At 39.9% G+C, this 15,612-nt stretch overlaps 1 protein-coding gene across 2 annotated transcripts in view; it reads right to left on the reverse strand.

The window, feature by feature from the left end:
* The window catches only part of LOC133344998 (inactive dipeptidyl peptidase 10-like), a 543,079-nt gene that overhangs the window by 162,631 nt on the left and 364,836 nt on the right, over nt 1-15,612 (reverse strand). For both annotated transcript variants that reach the window (XM_061555335.1, XM_061555334.1), the window contains exon 4: nt 899-993. In XM_061555335.1, the coding sequence (XP_061411319.1) occupies nt 899-993 (95 nt within the window). The remainder of the gene's footprint in view (nt 1-898; nt 994-15,612) is intronic.

A 15,612-nucleotide genomic window follows, 5' to 3' on the forward strand; every position in this document is an offset into this window, starting at 1 on the left:
CTATGAGGGCTTTTCTTATTCTGTGTAGAAGATTGTATAAGCAAATCCAGGGACTTGAGGGTAGGTGTCTCACTCCGGTAGCCATTCGTATAGCAAGGGAGTATTAAAATCAGGCTTTCTTTGCCGTAGCCAAGAAAGCCTTCACATGAGGCCGGTACAAAGTGGGAGGTACATGGTCGTGAATCCTCAGGCCAATACGTATGAAATAAAATACATACTTGTAATTTTACAAATTCATTGCTACATGAAAGCCTCCCCCTGCCATTTGATCATGGGGGGCTGTTTGATCATACTTCACCATTTCGTTGATGAAGGGGACACCCAGGCCTGGTTCAGGTATCACTCGCCACTAGTGTTAGCCATGGCTGGAAATCTAACTGAGTTCATAGTGCAGTGTGCTTACAACTGTGTCACTGCTTCTTCACCCCTGTGTATATACATTTCCATTTGCTTTTCCTCAGGGGATACACCTTGGTAGGCATCCAAATATATTTATGCAGAAGGTCAACAGTGATTTTTCCTGTGAAAAATACATATGTAATTCTATATTTGACATTAGGAAGTGGACCACATGCATTATTGATAAGTTAATGTTTGAGATAGTGAATGTTTCAATTGAGTGTCTTGTTGCTTGTATCTAGTTCTGGGCTATGATCTGGTTTTGAGGGCTTTTGGTCTTTGATAATTTATCATGCGATCAAAATTAGCTAATCTAGAACAAAATTAGCTACTAATATTACATTTATAAATTATCACCCACCATATCTGTTGAATATAATTAAAATTCCACGATGACAAGGTTCTGCATGAATAGAAAAAAGATTTTAATTATGAGAGCATGAGTGGAATACGATAGACATCTGCAGTGCGTCAGAAGTGAGAACTGTGCATAACTCACGAAGATAGAATTTTCCACCAGAACAAAGCTCGCATTGGTCTCCACGTTGAGTCGGACTACGTCTCCATTGTTATTACGGTATATCAGCTCACTTCCTGCAGGCACAAGTACAGGAATACCAAAGTTATGTTTAATGATGCAACAAACGTAACAAAAAGAAACAGCATCCCAAAGACAAAAATAGCCATGAGTCGCTTGTTTATGAAAATACAGCAGGCCATTTTCATGAAAAACATATATTTTCATGTATAAAAAGATACAAATATTCATAAAAAATATACTTTCTTAATAGCCAGTGCTAACACGCATTACTACACGACCCATTTCTGCCAGATAATTTGGTTAAGTTGGTGTTGCTATCGGGGCAAAGTCTTCTCGCTATTTTTCTGCCAGACTTGGCTGCTTGCTTTATTCATTTAGTTTAGAAAAATGGATTTAACGTCAGATTGACAATGGGGAAGGGGCAGAGGTAATTGTGGTGGTAATGGTAAGGAAATTGGCATTCACTCTGTATGCCGCAATTATATATTTTTTGCAAACAGCAGCACCCTTTGGCTATCATTATTTATATAAGCAATATTGATCTTAGTGTAATTTATACTAGAAAATGTTGTATTTACATTCATTAAGTATACTTGGGAAATAGAACAAAATTATATTCTGTTGATACGTAAATATCATTACAAGACAACCACACAACACAATGCTATAACCCTGAAGGTAAATATGTTTTAAAGTGTCAAAATAGTTAGGTGTTTACTCTAATATATTTTACGCATCATGGTTTTTTTTTTCATAACCGTTCAGACTAGGCCATCAACTCTCTATACTAAAGAACCTGGCACATTCATGGGTGGTTGCCGAGATTCAATCTCAGGATATCAGTGGTGCCAGTTCAGTGCTCTGACAAAGTGTGTACTCCCAGAACCACCCAGCCACCTGTAATGTCATCAATTTATTATGCTCTAACCTGAGCAGAAGAAACCGAATAATACATCTTTCAACAGAGCCCGGCCAAGACAGCTTGTCTGATTGTTCACAGCTCCATGGTATCGCCGCATGAATACAGGTTGGCTGCGTGAATTTTATATTCCTAAATTTAACCTCATTTTCTAATATAAGAACTATCCAATTTTGCAGGTATCATTTTGCACGGAATTATTTAAACATAGCACATTGCCTTTATAGACATCTGTGTTTTTACAAGAACACAAAAACTGATGGTGCAAGTGCATTTCGCCAGCACCGATGGGGTGGTGCCGCCATTATCACGCTTAAACACTGCACTGATATATCTCCACAGTCCTGATATTGACAACACTGTTTAACACGTAGGCTATCGCGACCAATATCATCCATAATACAGGTTTTTTTTAGTTAGATTGCGTAAATATAAATGTCGTTAAACCCGCCACCACCCGACACAGCCAATTAGTAAGGTTTGTCACGTAAACAGAACATGCCAATTCGTTACTAGTACAGCATATCTTCAACATTTAAAATCTGAGTACAAAGTTTCGCCAGCAATTACAACCGGCATCATCAGGCAGCAGCCAGATTTGTGGAGAAATTATGTTTTGTTCCTTAAATGGAAGTGTTGTGGTTAATGCAGACATTATTTCTTGTAAAAGGTCTCAGTTTGGTGTTTTAACATCTCAACACTTGTTTTGTTGCCAGAAAAAAGGGGGAAACCTATTCTCATTCTGAAATCAATCTGTGAAATATACAAATATATATACTGGTATAGTTATGCCCATTTGCAGGGCAGTACTGCTTTCACCTTTGTGCCGCACAGGGACAAGCTGCCATGAGGGAGTCCCCTAGGCTAAAACAAACTGTGATCAGAGACATGGTGTTATATTATGGGTACAATATAATGCAAGTATTATTAAATGTGTAATTTGCTAAAATGGTAATTCCAAGATGGAGTAAGTCAGCTATCATGGAAAATAAGAAATTAATAAAGATTTAAATCTGGTAATTAATGGAATTTATTTTATTCTAATGGTCTATGAGGATTTAATTATAATCTCTTAAGTTGGTGAGTGACATGCATTCTCATACAAATTACGTTTATTCCTCATATATCTCTCAAATAACTAATGTAATTTTCCTATAACCTTTGGATGATCATTCTGATTCCAATGAGGCCACATTTGTTTCTACTCTTTTACTTCTGTAGCAGTCGAATCTGGCACACAAAACACATTTTACAAACTCATATAAAATATGTAGTGGAGAAAAAAAATATTCAGTCCTCTTATCGAGGGAACTTTCTTAAAACAACATTGATATGTGTTTTACCTATCAGCTTTTACTATTGAACTGGGTAAAAACAATTAGAACATAAAACTTTGTAGAAGCAAAATAATGAAAATTCACTCAAGTTTGTCATCATCAGCACTCTTGCCTCCCTTAAAGAGATTATATATCAGTTACATATAATTCCTTGCTCTTCACACTAATAACTGACCATGTATTGCAAAAAAAAACCCAATCAACATCGAAGTCTCTCCTGTTAAAATTATGCGGGAGTGTACTCTACACCTCGAGCCGTAATCTTCTTTAGCAGAGCTCTGTGCCCTCCTGGTGCTCTAGGAAAATATCATCGCATGCAAGCGTTTCATACGAGCTTTGCTGTCTTGAAGCAAACGCATGATACAAGCAGTTCAAACATTCTGTCGAATGGGGTTTTATTTATCCCAATTCGTGTCTGTTAGAATACTCAAACTTGTATGCACTGTGGTTGTTCCCGGGCTTTTGTGCATAACTTAACTTAAAACATTTAGTCTACTGCATATTCGAGAAAATAAAGTGATCTTGCCAGTTGTTTATAACCAAATGTTTATACACTGTTGTTTATATAATTTAATTCACACATGATCTATCAGATGATCATATGCACTGTGTTGAGTTTTTCAGTGTGAAATAGGGCAAGGCAATTACTGTGAATAAAGCTCAATGTTCCATGAGTAAGACAAATTCCAGGTAAATTTGAAAATGTTAAAACATCTTAATTGTCACCGGCTTAGCCCCTTAGAAACAACAACTGCAATACCATCCAACCTGCTAACCACATGGGATATCATATAAACATCTTGCAAGGGAGAACAGAATTTCAATATGGTCAGGTAATTATTTCACTATTTTGAGAAAACTGTTGTCAGTAGATTACACTCCATTCAAACTACGAGCCTGCTATATGGCTCAGCGGAGTGGCAAGTGGCTCGCAATCAGAAGGTTGTGAGTTCAAATACTCGCTGAGGGTTGACTACTAAGCCCATCATGCCTCTGTCATCAATGAAATAAATAAATACACCTTTTGGGAGAAGTGGTTGTCCTATGAAAAGACTCACCCCTGCCAATGTAATATGGATTTACCACCCCTAGCTCAGGGCTGTAAACAGAAGATGAGCACTGCCTCACAATGCTCATTTGAGCAGGATATCATTTTGACGTTTGCCTTTGGTTCGTGAGTGCATTCAACACAAAGTTATTCAACCGTGATATTATTAACTGTGGTGAGATTATGTGTGCCAGCTTCCTCATGAACTCTCTCTTTCGTTTCGATATGAATACACCGACACCTGGATAAGCACTTCTTAACATTCTGCCAGACAATCTAATATGGCAGTGACTAAATATATCCTCCATTGCGGCATCGTTAAAGTAGCACCTATGAGCTATAAATGCACCTTTTGCTGCGTGTACTTTGTACATGAATAATGCATTTTAGAGAAAATTGCTCTCAGGGTCCAATGCACATGCAATGCATTATTATTAGTGTCATGTAAGTTCCATCTTGGTTGTACTGCACACTCTGTACAATGAATATGCAGGTATTGTCAAAGTGTGGAAATATTGACAATAGTTTTCCCCTTTTCTGGCAACAAAACAGGTCTTGAGATGTTAAAACACCAAACTGAAACCTTTTACAAGGAATTATGTTGACACCATATGGTGTGGACCAATCAGTTTCAAAGACAATGCATATATTATGAGAGTGTTTTTTGTTGGCATTCTGACCACAAGTATTGTGGTTAATGCAGACATTATTCCTTGTAAAAGGTTTCAGTTTGGTGTTTTAACATCTCAACACCTGTTTTGTTGCCAGAAAAAAGGGGAAACCCTATTCTCATATTTTGGTACTGGCAAAGGAGGTCCCATAATGTGTATATATTGTTTGCATGTCATGCCGTCTGGAACAATGTACCGTGAACTAACGCGAAGTTCAATTGTGGATAAATATAAGAATGAGTGCTATGATTTGTCCATTAATTGTTTAATATTGTTTATTATGCGTATGATACATACATAAAATCGCGTGTAAATGAATACACATTTTTGGTATAAACTGTACACCCTTGTAAAAAAAAGTATGCTTTTTTGTAGTCAGCATGAAGCACGTTAAACATTCACGATGCAATAGCAGGTGCATCATAGACCATGACAACGGATCAATTAATTGTAACACGTAGGCTTTCGCAACCAATATCATCCATAAAAGAGTTTTTTTGGGTTAGATCGTGTAAACATCAATCAATCAAACTTTATTTCTATAGCACTATTCGTGCTTTACAGGCATGAACAATAAAAGTGAAATTGTCAGCAAAATAAAATTTCTAGCAAAGACATAATAAAAATAATGCATTAAGAAAATCCTAATTAAAAGCAAGTTTTAAAAAGTTAGTTTTTAGATTATTTTTAAAAGTGCTTAATGATTCTGAAGCCCTCAGATCCCCTGGCAGGCTGTTCCACAGGCGATGACCATATACATTAAAATGTGTCACGACTGATTGCACAAAACTCCATAATAAAAGTGGTGTTTGCATTTGATTTAGCTGTTCTTAGTTCATGCAGCAGAAATCAAATATGGCTAGTTTCAGTAAAAACCAATACCTAATACTATAGCTAAAAAATGCTGTCCCTAGAACAGGTAAACCAGACAAATGTAGTGAGTCCAACTGAGTCGCAGACGTTCCTTTTGGAGGCAACACATTTATTGTAACACCTTAACACAAAGGGGTAACGGCCCCTTTACCCAATACAGCCTAGGGTGGTGACCACCCAGCTAACTACGCTATACAGAGGGGTTACTGCTGCGAAGGGTCGGACCCTCACTCGGGTCTCCGACCACGTGGTTGCCTCGTAAGACGAAGAGCTTCCAGCTTGAGACGTAGAGCTTCCCGCTTGTAGATGTTGAACTTCCAGCTTGTAGATGTTGAGCTTCCAGCTTGTAGATGTTGAGCTTCCAGCTTGAGACGTAGAGCTTCCCGCTTGTAGGTGTTGAGCTTCCAGCTTGTAGAATGCAGCGACCCCGTCCCTCTCAGGGACCTGCCTTTTATTCCCCTAAGGTCGGGGCCGCTCTGCCCTCGGCCCCGTCCGCCTTCTCGAGCATTCTTGTTCCCCCTCGAAATCTCTCAAGAGCTCTCCCCGGACACGTGATCACCCACTAGCACCCCCACCTGGGGCCCCCTGTGTGGACACTGTGGAACACGTGTCTACGGGGTCAACCAGAGTGCCATGGCCCGGGGCAACCCTGCTCCTGGGTTGACACTCACCCACTCCCCCTCGTGGGAGCCCCCACCACACACTGTGCGTGGTGCCCACACTATCCCAGTGCTCACCAAGCCCCACTAGGGCTGGTATTACACACAGCCACCCACACAGTGCTGTCCACGGCACCATACAGTGACATCCCCGATGTCACTACACAATAGCTATTCATTGCCCCTGTCCAAACGTGCACCCAAGCTAAGGGCAAGTGACTGACTTAAAACTTTCCTGACTGCAGGAATTCATATTCTTGGTTCTTTCTGTAAAGTCACATAACAAAAATATACAATTTCGATCGCAACACAAGCGGTCTTCGTCAGGCGGAGAGAAAAGTGGGGGCAAGCCTCTAAATGTAGCTGCTTATAAGGGTTCCAGAGTGAGTTGGCGAGGGAAGGGGCTGCGTAAGCAACGTTCCCGCAGCTCGTGTAAGCATTAGCGCGTTGCTTCCGCAGCTCGCGTTGTATTCCAGTACCAGCAAGCACAGTGATTGGTGCGCTCAACTTACAATGGAGGGATTGTGGGTTCAAATTCCAAGGACATCAGTGACCGTCCCATGGATACGCTAGCAGCTGCCATCGGAATATAGAATTTATATAACTTGTTCAGGACTGCTCATGGAGATGATTACTTTTGTATCGTTAGTTTGAGCAGAGACATACTTTAGCTTCAGATAGACTGATACATTCAATAACCTGCAACAATAAAACGAATTAATACATGCTTCATAAGAATTGTAATTAGTCAATACCGGGAGTGAGCATTGCAGTGTGAGTGATTGTCGGTAAATTAATCATAAGTAAACACTATATATTTAATTTTCAGTCCTTTTGTGAAAGCATTTTAATCCACATTAGCATTGATAAAATGATTCATGTATTACTTGGCTTCTCATGAACATAGTGTTATTTTGTTTTCATCTTTGCATTGGTGAACTAGTTTTCTGCATTTATTGAACCCCTAGTGTCCCTTGAAAAAGAAAACACATTGTCTCAATGAGGTGTTCCCTGGCCATAATCTGGTGAATAAAAGGTATTGGTTGCAGAAAATGTAATCATGTGCAGTGTTACTTTAGGTGCAGATAGTAAGCATTACAGATACTATCAGCCCTCCTGTATGTATAGTAACTCTAACGGAATGTTAAGAATGCTTTAATATCTACAAAGGCCCTACCAGTTAACAATAGCGAAATAATAATGCATTTGCTTAAGGTAAATTCCGTCCACTGTCTGGTGACAATTACAGTTGGACTCATATCAACGACTTGATCAGAGATCTTGGTCTCACCAAGTCCAGTGCCGAACTTTTGATGTCTCGGCTCAAGCAGTGGAACTTGTTGGATGAAAGTGTGCAAGTCACAGATCAGAAGAAGCGTCACCAACCTTTTTGCAGCTTTTTCACCTGTCAAGATGAGCTCTGCTTCTGCTACAATGTGACCAGTCTATTCGAGGCAATCGGAATCACCTGTAACCAGAATAAGTGGTGCCTCTTCATTGACAGCTCATCCAGGAGCCTCAAAGCCGTGCTGCTCCATAATGGTAACAAGTACCCGTCTCTTCCCCTGGCTCACTCGGTGCACCTCAAAGAGGATTACAACAGCATCAAGACCTTGCTAGATGCCTTGAAGTATGATGAGTACGGCTGGGAGGTCATCAAAGACTTCAAATGGTGACATTCGTGATGGGTCTCCAAGGCGGTTTTACCAAGTTTCCCTGTTATCTTTGCGTTTGGGAGAACAGGGACACGAACGCGCATTACCACAGGCGGGACTAGCCACAGCAAACAGAGTTCTCTGTGGGGAGGAACAACGTCAAGTGTGAGCCACTGGTGGACCCTTGTAAGTTGCTGATGTCACCATTGCACATCACATTGGGCCTTATGAAACAATTTGTCAGAGCTGTAGATAAGGAGTCGGCAGCCTTCAAGTACCTTCAAGACTTCTTCCCTAAGCTGTCTGAGACAAAGATCAAAGCTGGTGTCTTCGTCGGACCACAGATAAAGATGATCCTGGAGTGCAATGAATTCCCAAAGAAGCTCACTCGTAAGGAGAAAGCTACTTGGGACAGCTTTGTCGCAGTGGTTCGTGGCTTCCTGGGCAATCACAAGGTCGAAAACTACATGGAGCTGGTTGAAACTCTGGTGAAGAACTATGGCACAATGGGCTGTAGGATTTCCCTCAAAGTCCATATCCTTGATGCTCATCTTGATAATTCAAGGAGAACATGGGAGCGTACTCGGAGGAGCAAGGCGAGCGCTTCCACCAGGATATACTGGACTTTAAACGCCGCTACCAAGGCTGATTCGTGAAAGTGAGTTACAGTATAATCGTAAATCTCGAAATACTACTCACTTCTAAATCTTTTGTGGCCATTTTTGTATTACTTAAGAAAAATACATGTTAATTTTGATTAATGTTTTTTTCTGACTTTATGTGAAGGAAATAACACAAATTTGCCCTTCTTCTTCTTGGTTCTTTCGGTAAAGTCACGTAGAAGGGAAGTAATAAAATAATAAAATAAAAATAATAAAATAAAATAATTCTCACGACGTTTCGGCTACAACGCGGCTACAACGCAAGCAGCTGTCTTCAGGTGAACGTCGTGAGAATTATTTTATTTTATTATGTTTTATTTTTATTATTTTATTACTTCCCTTCTACGTGACTTTACCGAAAAAACCAAGAAGATGAATCCCTGCAGTCACGAAAGCTTTAAATCGAAATGTAACAAATTTACCCGTTCTCTCATTGAAAATAGGTAAATTAAAAAATGTCACTGTCCTGGTCACAAAAGCAAAGTTTGTGGGGAATAATAGCCATTTTATATACTTTTTAGGCATACGCAATAACGAAATAACACTTACTACTCAGGAACAAAAAATGCGTTACATAGTGATTATTTACTGTATGTTTTGTAAAATTATTTGGCTACCCACTGTTGGATGGATTACTATCCACTCATATTGTCGTGGGGGTTTGTTTGACCATACTTCACCAAGCTGGTCAGTGCGGGTTGGTGAAGTGGAAGGGTGGGCACCGAGTTCATTGCGCACCACCACTCCAACCCACCATATTATTTAACACCAGTTCATGAAGCCTGTCTTCGCCAGGCAAAGTTTTCTATAAATATCATAATTTACCTGATATGATTTAAAAATATATATATATTATTTACACTCAGACACTAACTACTATTTTTGGGGGGATTTTTCAAGAAAAAAACCCACGAAAATTGTTGACGACTTGATTCAACTTCTTATAATTAAAGACGTAGCCATCGGAAACCACTCAATTTAAATATTCTGTTCTTGTTTATGAGAAATAACAAACATTAATTAACTTAATACTCCATGAGGAGAAGCTTTTATCTTTTATCTTTTTCGAATTATGCAGATATGATACGTCATAAAATGCATATTGTTTCGTTCAAATATGCATTTGAATCCAAAATATCTAAAAAAAACTATAAAAGAAATAACAATGGTTCTCGTTTAAATTTTATTTGCTGCTTAACGCCCTATCAAACGAAAAAAAAACACAATCTAATAATGTGTTTCTATGTGTGTGTCTCTCTCCTCTATGTGTGTGTCTCTCTCTCTATCTCTCTCTGTGTTTCTCTCTCTGTGTCTCTCTCTCTCTGTGTATGTGTCTCTCTCCGTGTCTGTGTTTGTCTCTCTCTCTCTGTATATGTGTCTCTCTCCGAGCTTGCATTCACACCTGATAACGGTTGCTTGTGTTGCAATCGAAACGTCGTATTTTATTATTTATTTTATTTAATTTCTACGTGACTTTACCAAAATAACCAAAGAGCACAATCTAATAGTTTTAACGGTTTCTAAATGACACGCACAAACATGTTTATGGGGCAATTAAAATCGAGATTTGAGGGCCTTAAAATAAATAATCTCGGATTTTCAGATTAGTCCTGTTGTTTGTTTCCTAACAGCTACCTATGTACCAAATTTCAGCTTTCTACCTTGTTGGGACTTACCCTAGAGGGTTTTGAGACTTTCAGATTACGGTCTTCATTTATAGAGATAAGTGGGGTACAGAATTATTTGGAGATACTCAATTATTTGCATAAATACAAGCCAACGTAAAATCAAGTTATCTACCTGCACATACATTCAGTTGACTGCCCTGAGCTAGTGGACGAAATTCCACATTCCCAGGACAATAATTAAACTATCTGAAGGATGACCACTAATGACTAAAAGTCATGTTTGCTCCACACAGGAGGGACAAGCTTTCACACCCACAAAATATATATGATTAAATACATTGGCACCATTATATGAATGAGACAAGGATGATTAAACAAAATGCCTTCATCTTGTGCAGCAATACTCTTGACCAACTTTTCAAATTAACAGCCATATAAGCAGCCAATATAATATATGGCTTCTTTTTTTCATGACAAGATGTTTACAGCTGTGTTAATGAAGAGTAATACATTGTTTTTACATTTCACGACGTGGACCGCTTGTTAGTGACTTTAGTACGTGATATAAAGAGACTAGCATTATTAACTCGACCTCATCACAGGAAAATATGCAATTATGGACAATGGCACTTCTTCAGAGTGTAATGAAACGACTTCCGAGACACGACTTGTAAAGGGGTTATTATTTATTTCTTAATTCTTTAAGGACAGGGTCACAGAATAACATAAGCGCTGATTCACTTATAGCTTAGCCACCCACATCGGCATCCTGACACGACAAGAGCATACATAACTATAATTGTTCCCCAAATTTGGGTAGCCAGATTCTCATATGGATTATTGCTCCATCTTGCATTAGAGTGATCAATGCTTCAAGAAATAAAACTTGCTCACTAGTCCCCATGAAGGTGTTTTGCCAATTTGTACAGAATGTTCTCCAGCGACCATGATAACTGAGTGGATCTCAGTGACCTTTGTGAGACAAAAACAACAACATAATATTAGTTCACTAGCATTGGTTTAAGCAAATCTGACTGTGCTGATGAGACAATGTATATGTCGAAACCATTCCAAAGATTGCTTGTGTTGAACCAATGCAGCTAAAATTATACACTCCAGGAAGGCCTTGTAATTGATGGGATGTGTAAAAAAGACTTTTATTTTTCACATGGACTGACAGATATGTGAAAGAGGTGTAATATCTCTGTATTTATTTTGTTACTAATAGGACGGGTAAACATCCCTGGGAAATCATTTTAGTAACAGGAGACATACTTTTCGATTTAAAGCTTTCGTGACTGCAGGGATTCATCTTCTTGGTTCTTTCGGTAAAGTCACGTAGAAGGGAAGTAATAAAATAATAAAAATAAAACATAATAAAACAATTCTCACGACGTTTCGGCCACAACGCAAGCAGCCGTCCTCAGGTGAAAACCAGGTCCGTCGAGGCGACAGAGTCTGAATGAAACAGCACACGGGCTTGGAGCATATATATAAGCTGGGCGCATTGACAAAGGAATTTGCATATCAACAGGAATTTAGCATATTTATGGGAAATGCAGGAATGTAATTAGTACTGCATATGCATGTGCATTATGCAGGATTAACAGCATCAAAGGGAGCTGCAGTTACTGCTGCTGCAGCAGTTGCTGCTGCTGCTGCAGTTTCTGCTGCTGCTGCAGTTGCTGCTGCTGCTGCAGTTTCTGCTGCTACTGCACTTGCTGCTGCTGCTGCACTTGCTGCTGCTGCTGCAGTTGCTGCCTTATCCATTTTAATATAACACTATGTATTATTCTACCCACCCTAATGTGTATCATACTGCTATATGTTTACTGTACAATTACGACACCATACATTACTCTGCACACTGCACCATGCCAGTGAGTGGAACGTGGTCTGAAAGTCACCGTTAACGTGAACACAATCAGTTAAGATCCGAAATGGTTTATTACGTCCTTCCAATGATTGCTAAGCCAGAATCCATCTTCTCGGTTGAAATTGTCTCTGTGTTTGTATATGTGGATCGCCTCATGAACGAATCTCTCATGATAGCCAGATGGCTTGTAGAGAACCTCTGTCTTGGAGAAGTCAATGTCATGTGAGCCCACTGAATTGTAACAGCGATCTGCCACGGCTGAGGTGTTTGTCCTACCGTGTTTCAGGTCTGCCTTATGTTCACGGATGCGGTCCGAGACATGTCCAGTGAACTCAAACACGTACGCCAAGCTCTTAAGGCTAATGGTTACTCCGACTACACAATCCGCAAAGCCATCACTCCAACCATCAAGAAGGATCCTGTTGAGGAGTCTTTCAAGACCATCACCTTACCCTACATTGCTGGGGTCACAAAAAAGATCTCCAAAATCCTGATTAAACACAAGATCCAGGTCCGATTCAACACAGTACATAAAATCCGTGATCTGGTCCCGTCTGTAAAAGATGTGGTTCCAGACATACAGTACCCTGGCGTCTACAAACTAAGTTTCCTCTGTGGTAGCAGTTACATTGGAGAAACCAAACGACATGTCTCGGACCGCATCCGTGAACATAAGGCAGACCTGAAACACGGTAGGACAAACACCTCAGCCGTGGCAGATCACTGTTACAATTCAGTGGGCTCACATGACATTGACTTCTCCAAGACAGAGGTTCTCTGCAAGCCATCTGGCTATCATGAGAGATTCGTTCATGAGGCGATCCACATATACAAACACAGACAATTTCAACCGAGAAGATGGATTCTGGCTTAGCAATCATTGGAAGGACGTAATAAACCATTTCGGATCTTAACTGATTGTGTTCACGTTAACGGTGACGTTCCACTCACTGGCATGGTGCAGTGTGCAGAGTAATGTATGGTGTCGTAATTGTACAGTAAACATATAGCAGTATGATACACATTAGGGTGGGTAGAATAATACATAGTGTTATATTAAAATGGATAAGGCAGCAACTGCAGCAGCAGCAGCAAGTGCAGCAGCAGCAGCAAGTGCAGCAGCAGCAGCAAGTGCAGTAGCAGCAGAAACTGCAGCAGCAGCAGCAACTGGAGCAGCAGCAGAAACTGCAGCAGCAGCAGCAACTGCTGCAGCAGCAGTAACTGCAGCTCCCTTTGATGCTGTTAATCCTGCATAATGCACATGCATATGCAGTACTAATTACATTCCTGCATTTCCCATAAATATGCTAAATTCCTGTTGATATGCAAATTCCTTTGTCAATGCGCCCAGCTTATATATATGCTCCAAGCCCGTGTGCTGTTTCATTCAGACTCTGTCGCCTCGACGGACCTGGTTTTCACCTGAGGACGGCTGCTTGCGTTGTGGCCGAAACGTCGTGAGAATTGTTTTATTATGTTTTATTTTTATTATTTTATTACTTCCCTTCTACGTGACTTTACCGAAAGAACCAAGAAGAGGAGACATACTTAGCAAGATTCTTTCTATGCAATCTTTTCACTTTAGAGCACTACGAAACGATGAGACCAGTGCACAACATAAGCAGTGAAATAAATAGGGGCAGTAAAATAGAAGCAGAAATAAGCACACCAATTGATATATAATACAACAATATAGTATAGCAACAATATTGCTATGCACTTCAAGATCAGTCAGATCCTTTTCATTATTTTGAAAAAATCCTGCACGCAGTTAATGCAGCACCTTATGAACAGTGTGCATGCTTCTGAATTATTCATACCGGGTAAAAAAAATTCAGTCTACAAGTCCCTTCTTATTCACTGCATGAAAATGTATATGGAAAAAATCACAATAACCGACCAACGTACTTATTTATACCTGCCATTAAAGGAGCACATTATTAAACACATGTTTTAACTGATACAATGTGTATTAACAGCAGTAATTAAGTGTCAATAATATCCATGTAATTTTTTAAAGAGAAGGGAACCTGAGTCCCTCTGTAATTAGAATTAATCATTTTTATTTGTAAAAGATTATATGAAAGGGTAATTAAGGATGTGTTACTAATTAAGGATACTAGAAAAAATACCACGGATTATTAAACAAAATGCTTTTATAATTTCACCGACACAAGTACTGTGTTACTACAAGTTATTCACTGCAGTACAAGAATCACGAGTCACATATTTAATAGAGTATTCCGATAAATGATTATAAGCATGCAAATCATTGTAATGACAGTAGAGTCTACCTGCGGTGTGAGTGGACTAGTGGCCACAGAAAGTAATGACAGGGGAGTCAGCCTACAGTGTGAATGCACTAGTGGCCACGGGAGGTAATGACAGGGGAGTCAGCTGTGAGTACGAACAGACTGGTGGCTGCGGGAATGATCGAGAATAGGACCGTGGTCAGGTGATGGAAGAGGATGATAGAGTCTGCTGGTAGTGCCACCGTCCAGAGTCAGCGAGAAGGTTCGGGGAGGGGGGCGTGGCCTCGGTCCATCTATAAGGGAGATTGCGCGAGAGACTCGGTGCTGTTGCAGTGAACGTGTCTTAACAATCTCAAGAAAAGTGTGTCAAGTCGTCTTGACATAATGTTCATGATACTATATTGCCACATTGCTGAATATTGGCATGGGCTAAATACCCATTGTGTCGACTCATTGTTCTAACACACTCAATTGATGTGAGCAATTGTCATTTGTAAACACTTGTCACTCGTGCTGAATATACTATGTGCAATGCTCAGCCACGCACTCCTATAAAATTACACACATTCTTATGATTATTAATTAGAAATGGCGAGCACGCACACAATTGCAGCACAATGATGCACGTTGTAATTGCATTTGGTTAGGTGAAGATTGTAAGAAGTACAACAGCATCGTGCAATGGTTGCAGACACGTTCATAAATCTACATGCTATTTGCGCTGAAAGGTACAGCATAATCTTGTTCTAGTTTTATGTACTTAAAACTTGTTCAAATTAATCTTTCTCAGTGTTGTTTTTTTCCAAATTATATATTTTTCTCAAGAGTTATTAACATTGCTGTGAGCCATTTTTTTCTAACCCAGACATTGTCGATCTGACCAGGCAGAGCATGGCACTCAATCGGAAGGTCTTACGTGCGTTCCAGTGCTCACTGATGGTCAACAGGAAGTCAACAATGATTGTGCTCTGGAACAATGATTGTGCTCTGGAGAGACTGGCCCCCATCATGTGAATGTAGAATTCTCACCACTGACTCAGAACAACCCGCAGAGACAGGAACCATCACTCACTCATTAGAGCAGGAACGCAC

This window comes from Lethenteron reissneri, chromosome 21 (assembly GCF_015708825.2).
Source record: "Lethenteron reissneri isolate LAM-NWPU_2019-01 chromosome 21, ASM1570882v1, whole genome shotgun sequence".
In the NCBI taxonomy this organism is placed as follows: Eukaryota; Metazoa; Chordata; class Hyperoartia; order Petromyzontiformes; family Petromyzontidae; genus Lethenteron; species Lethenteron reissneri.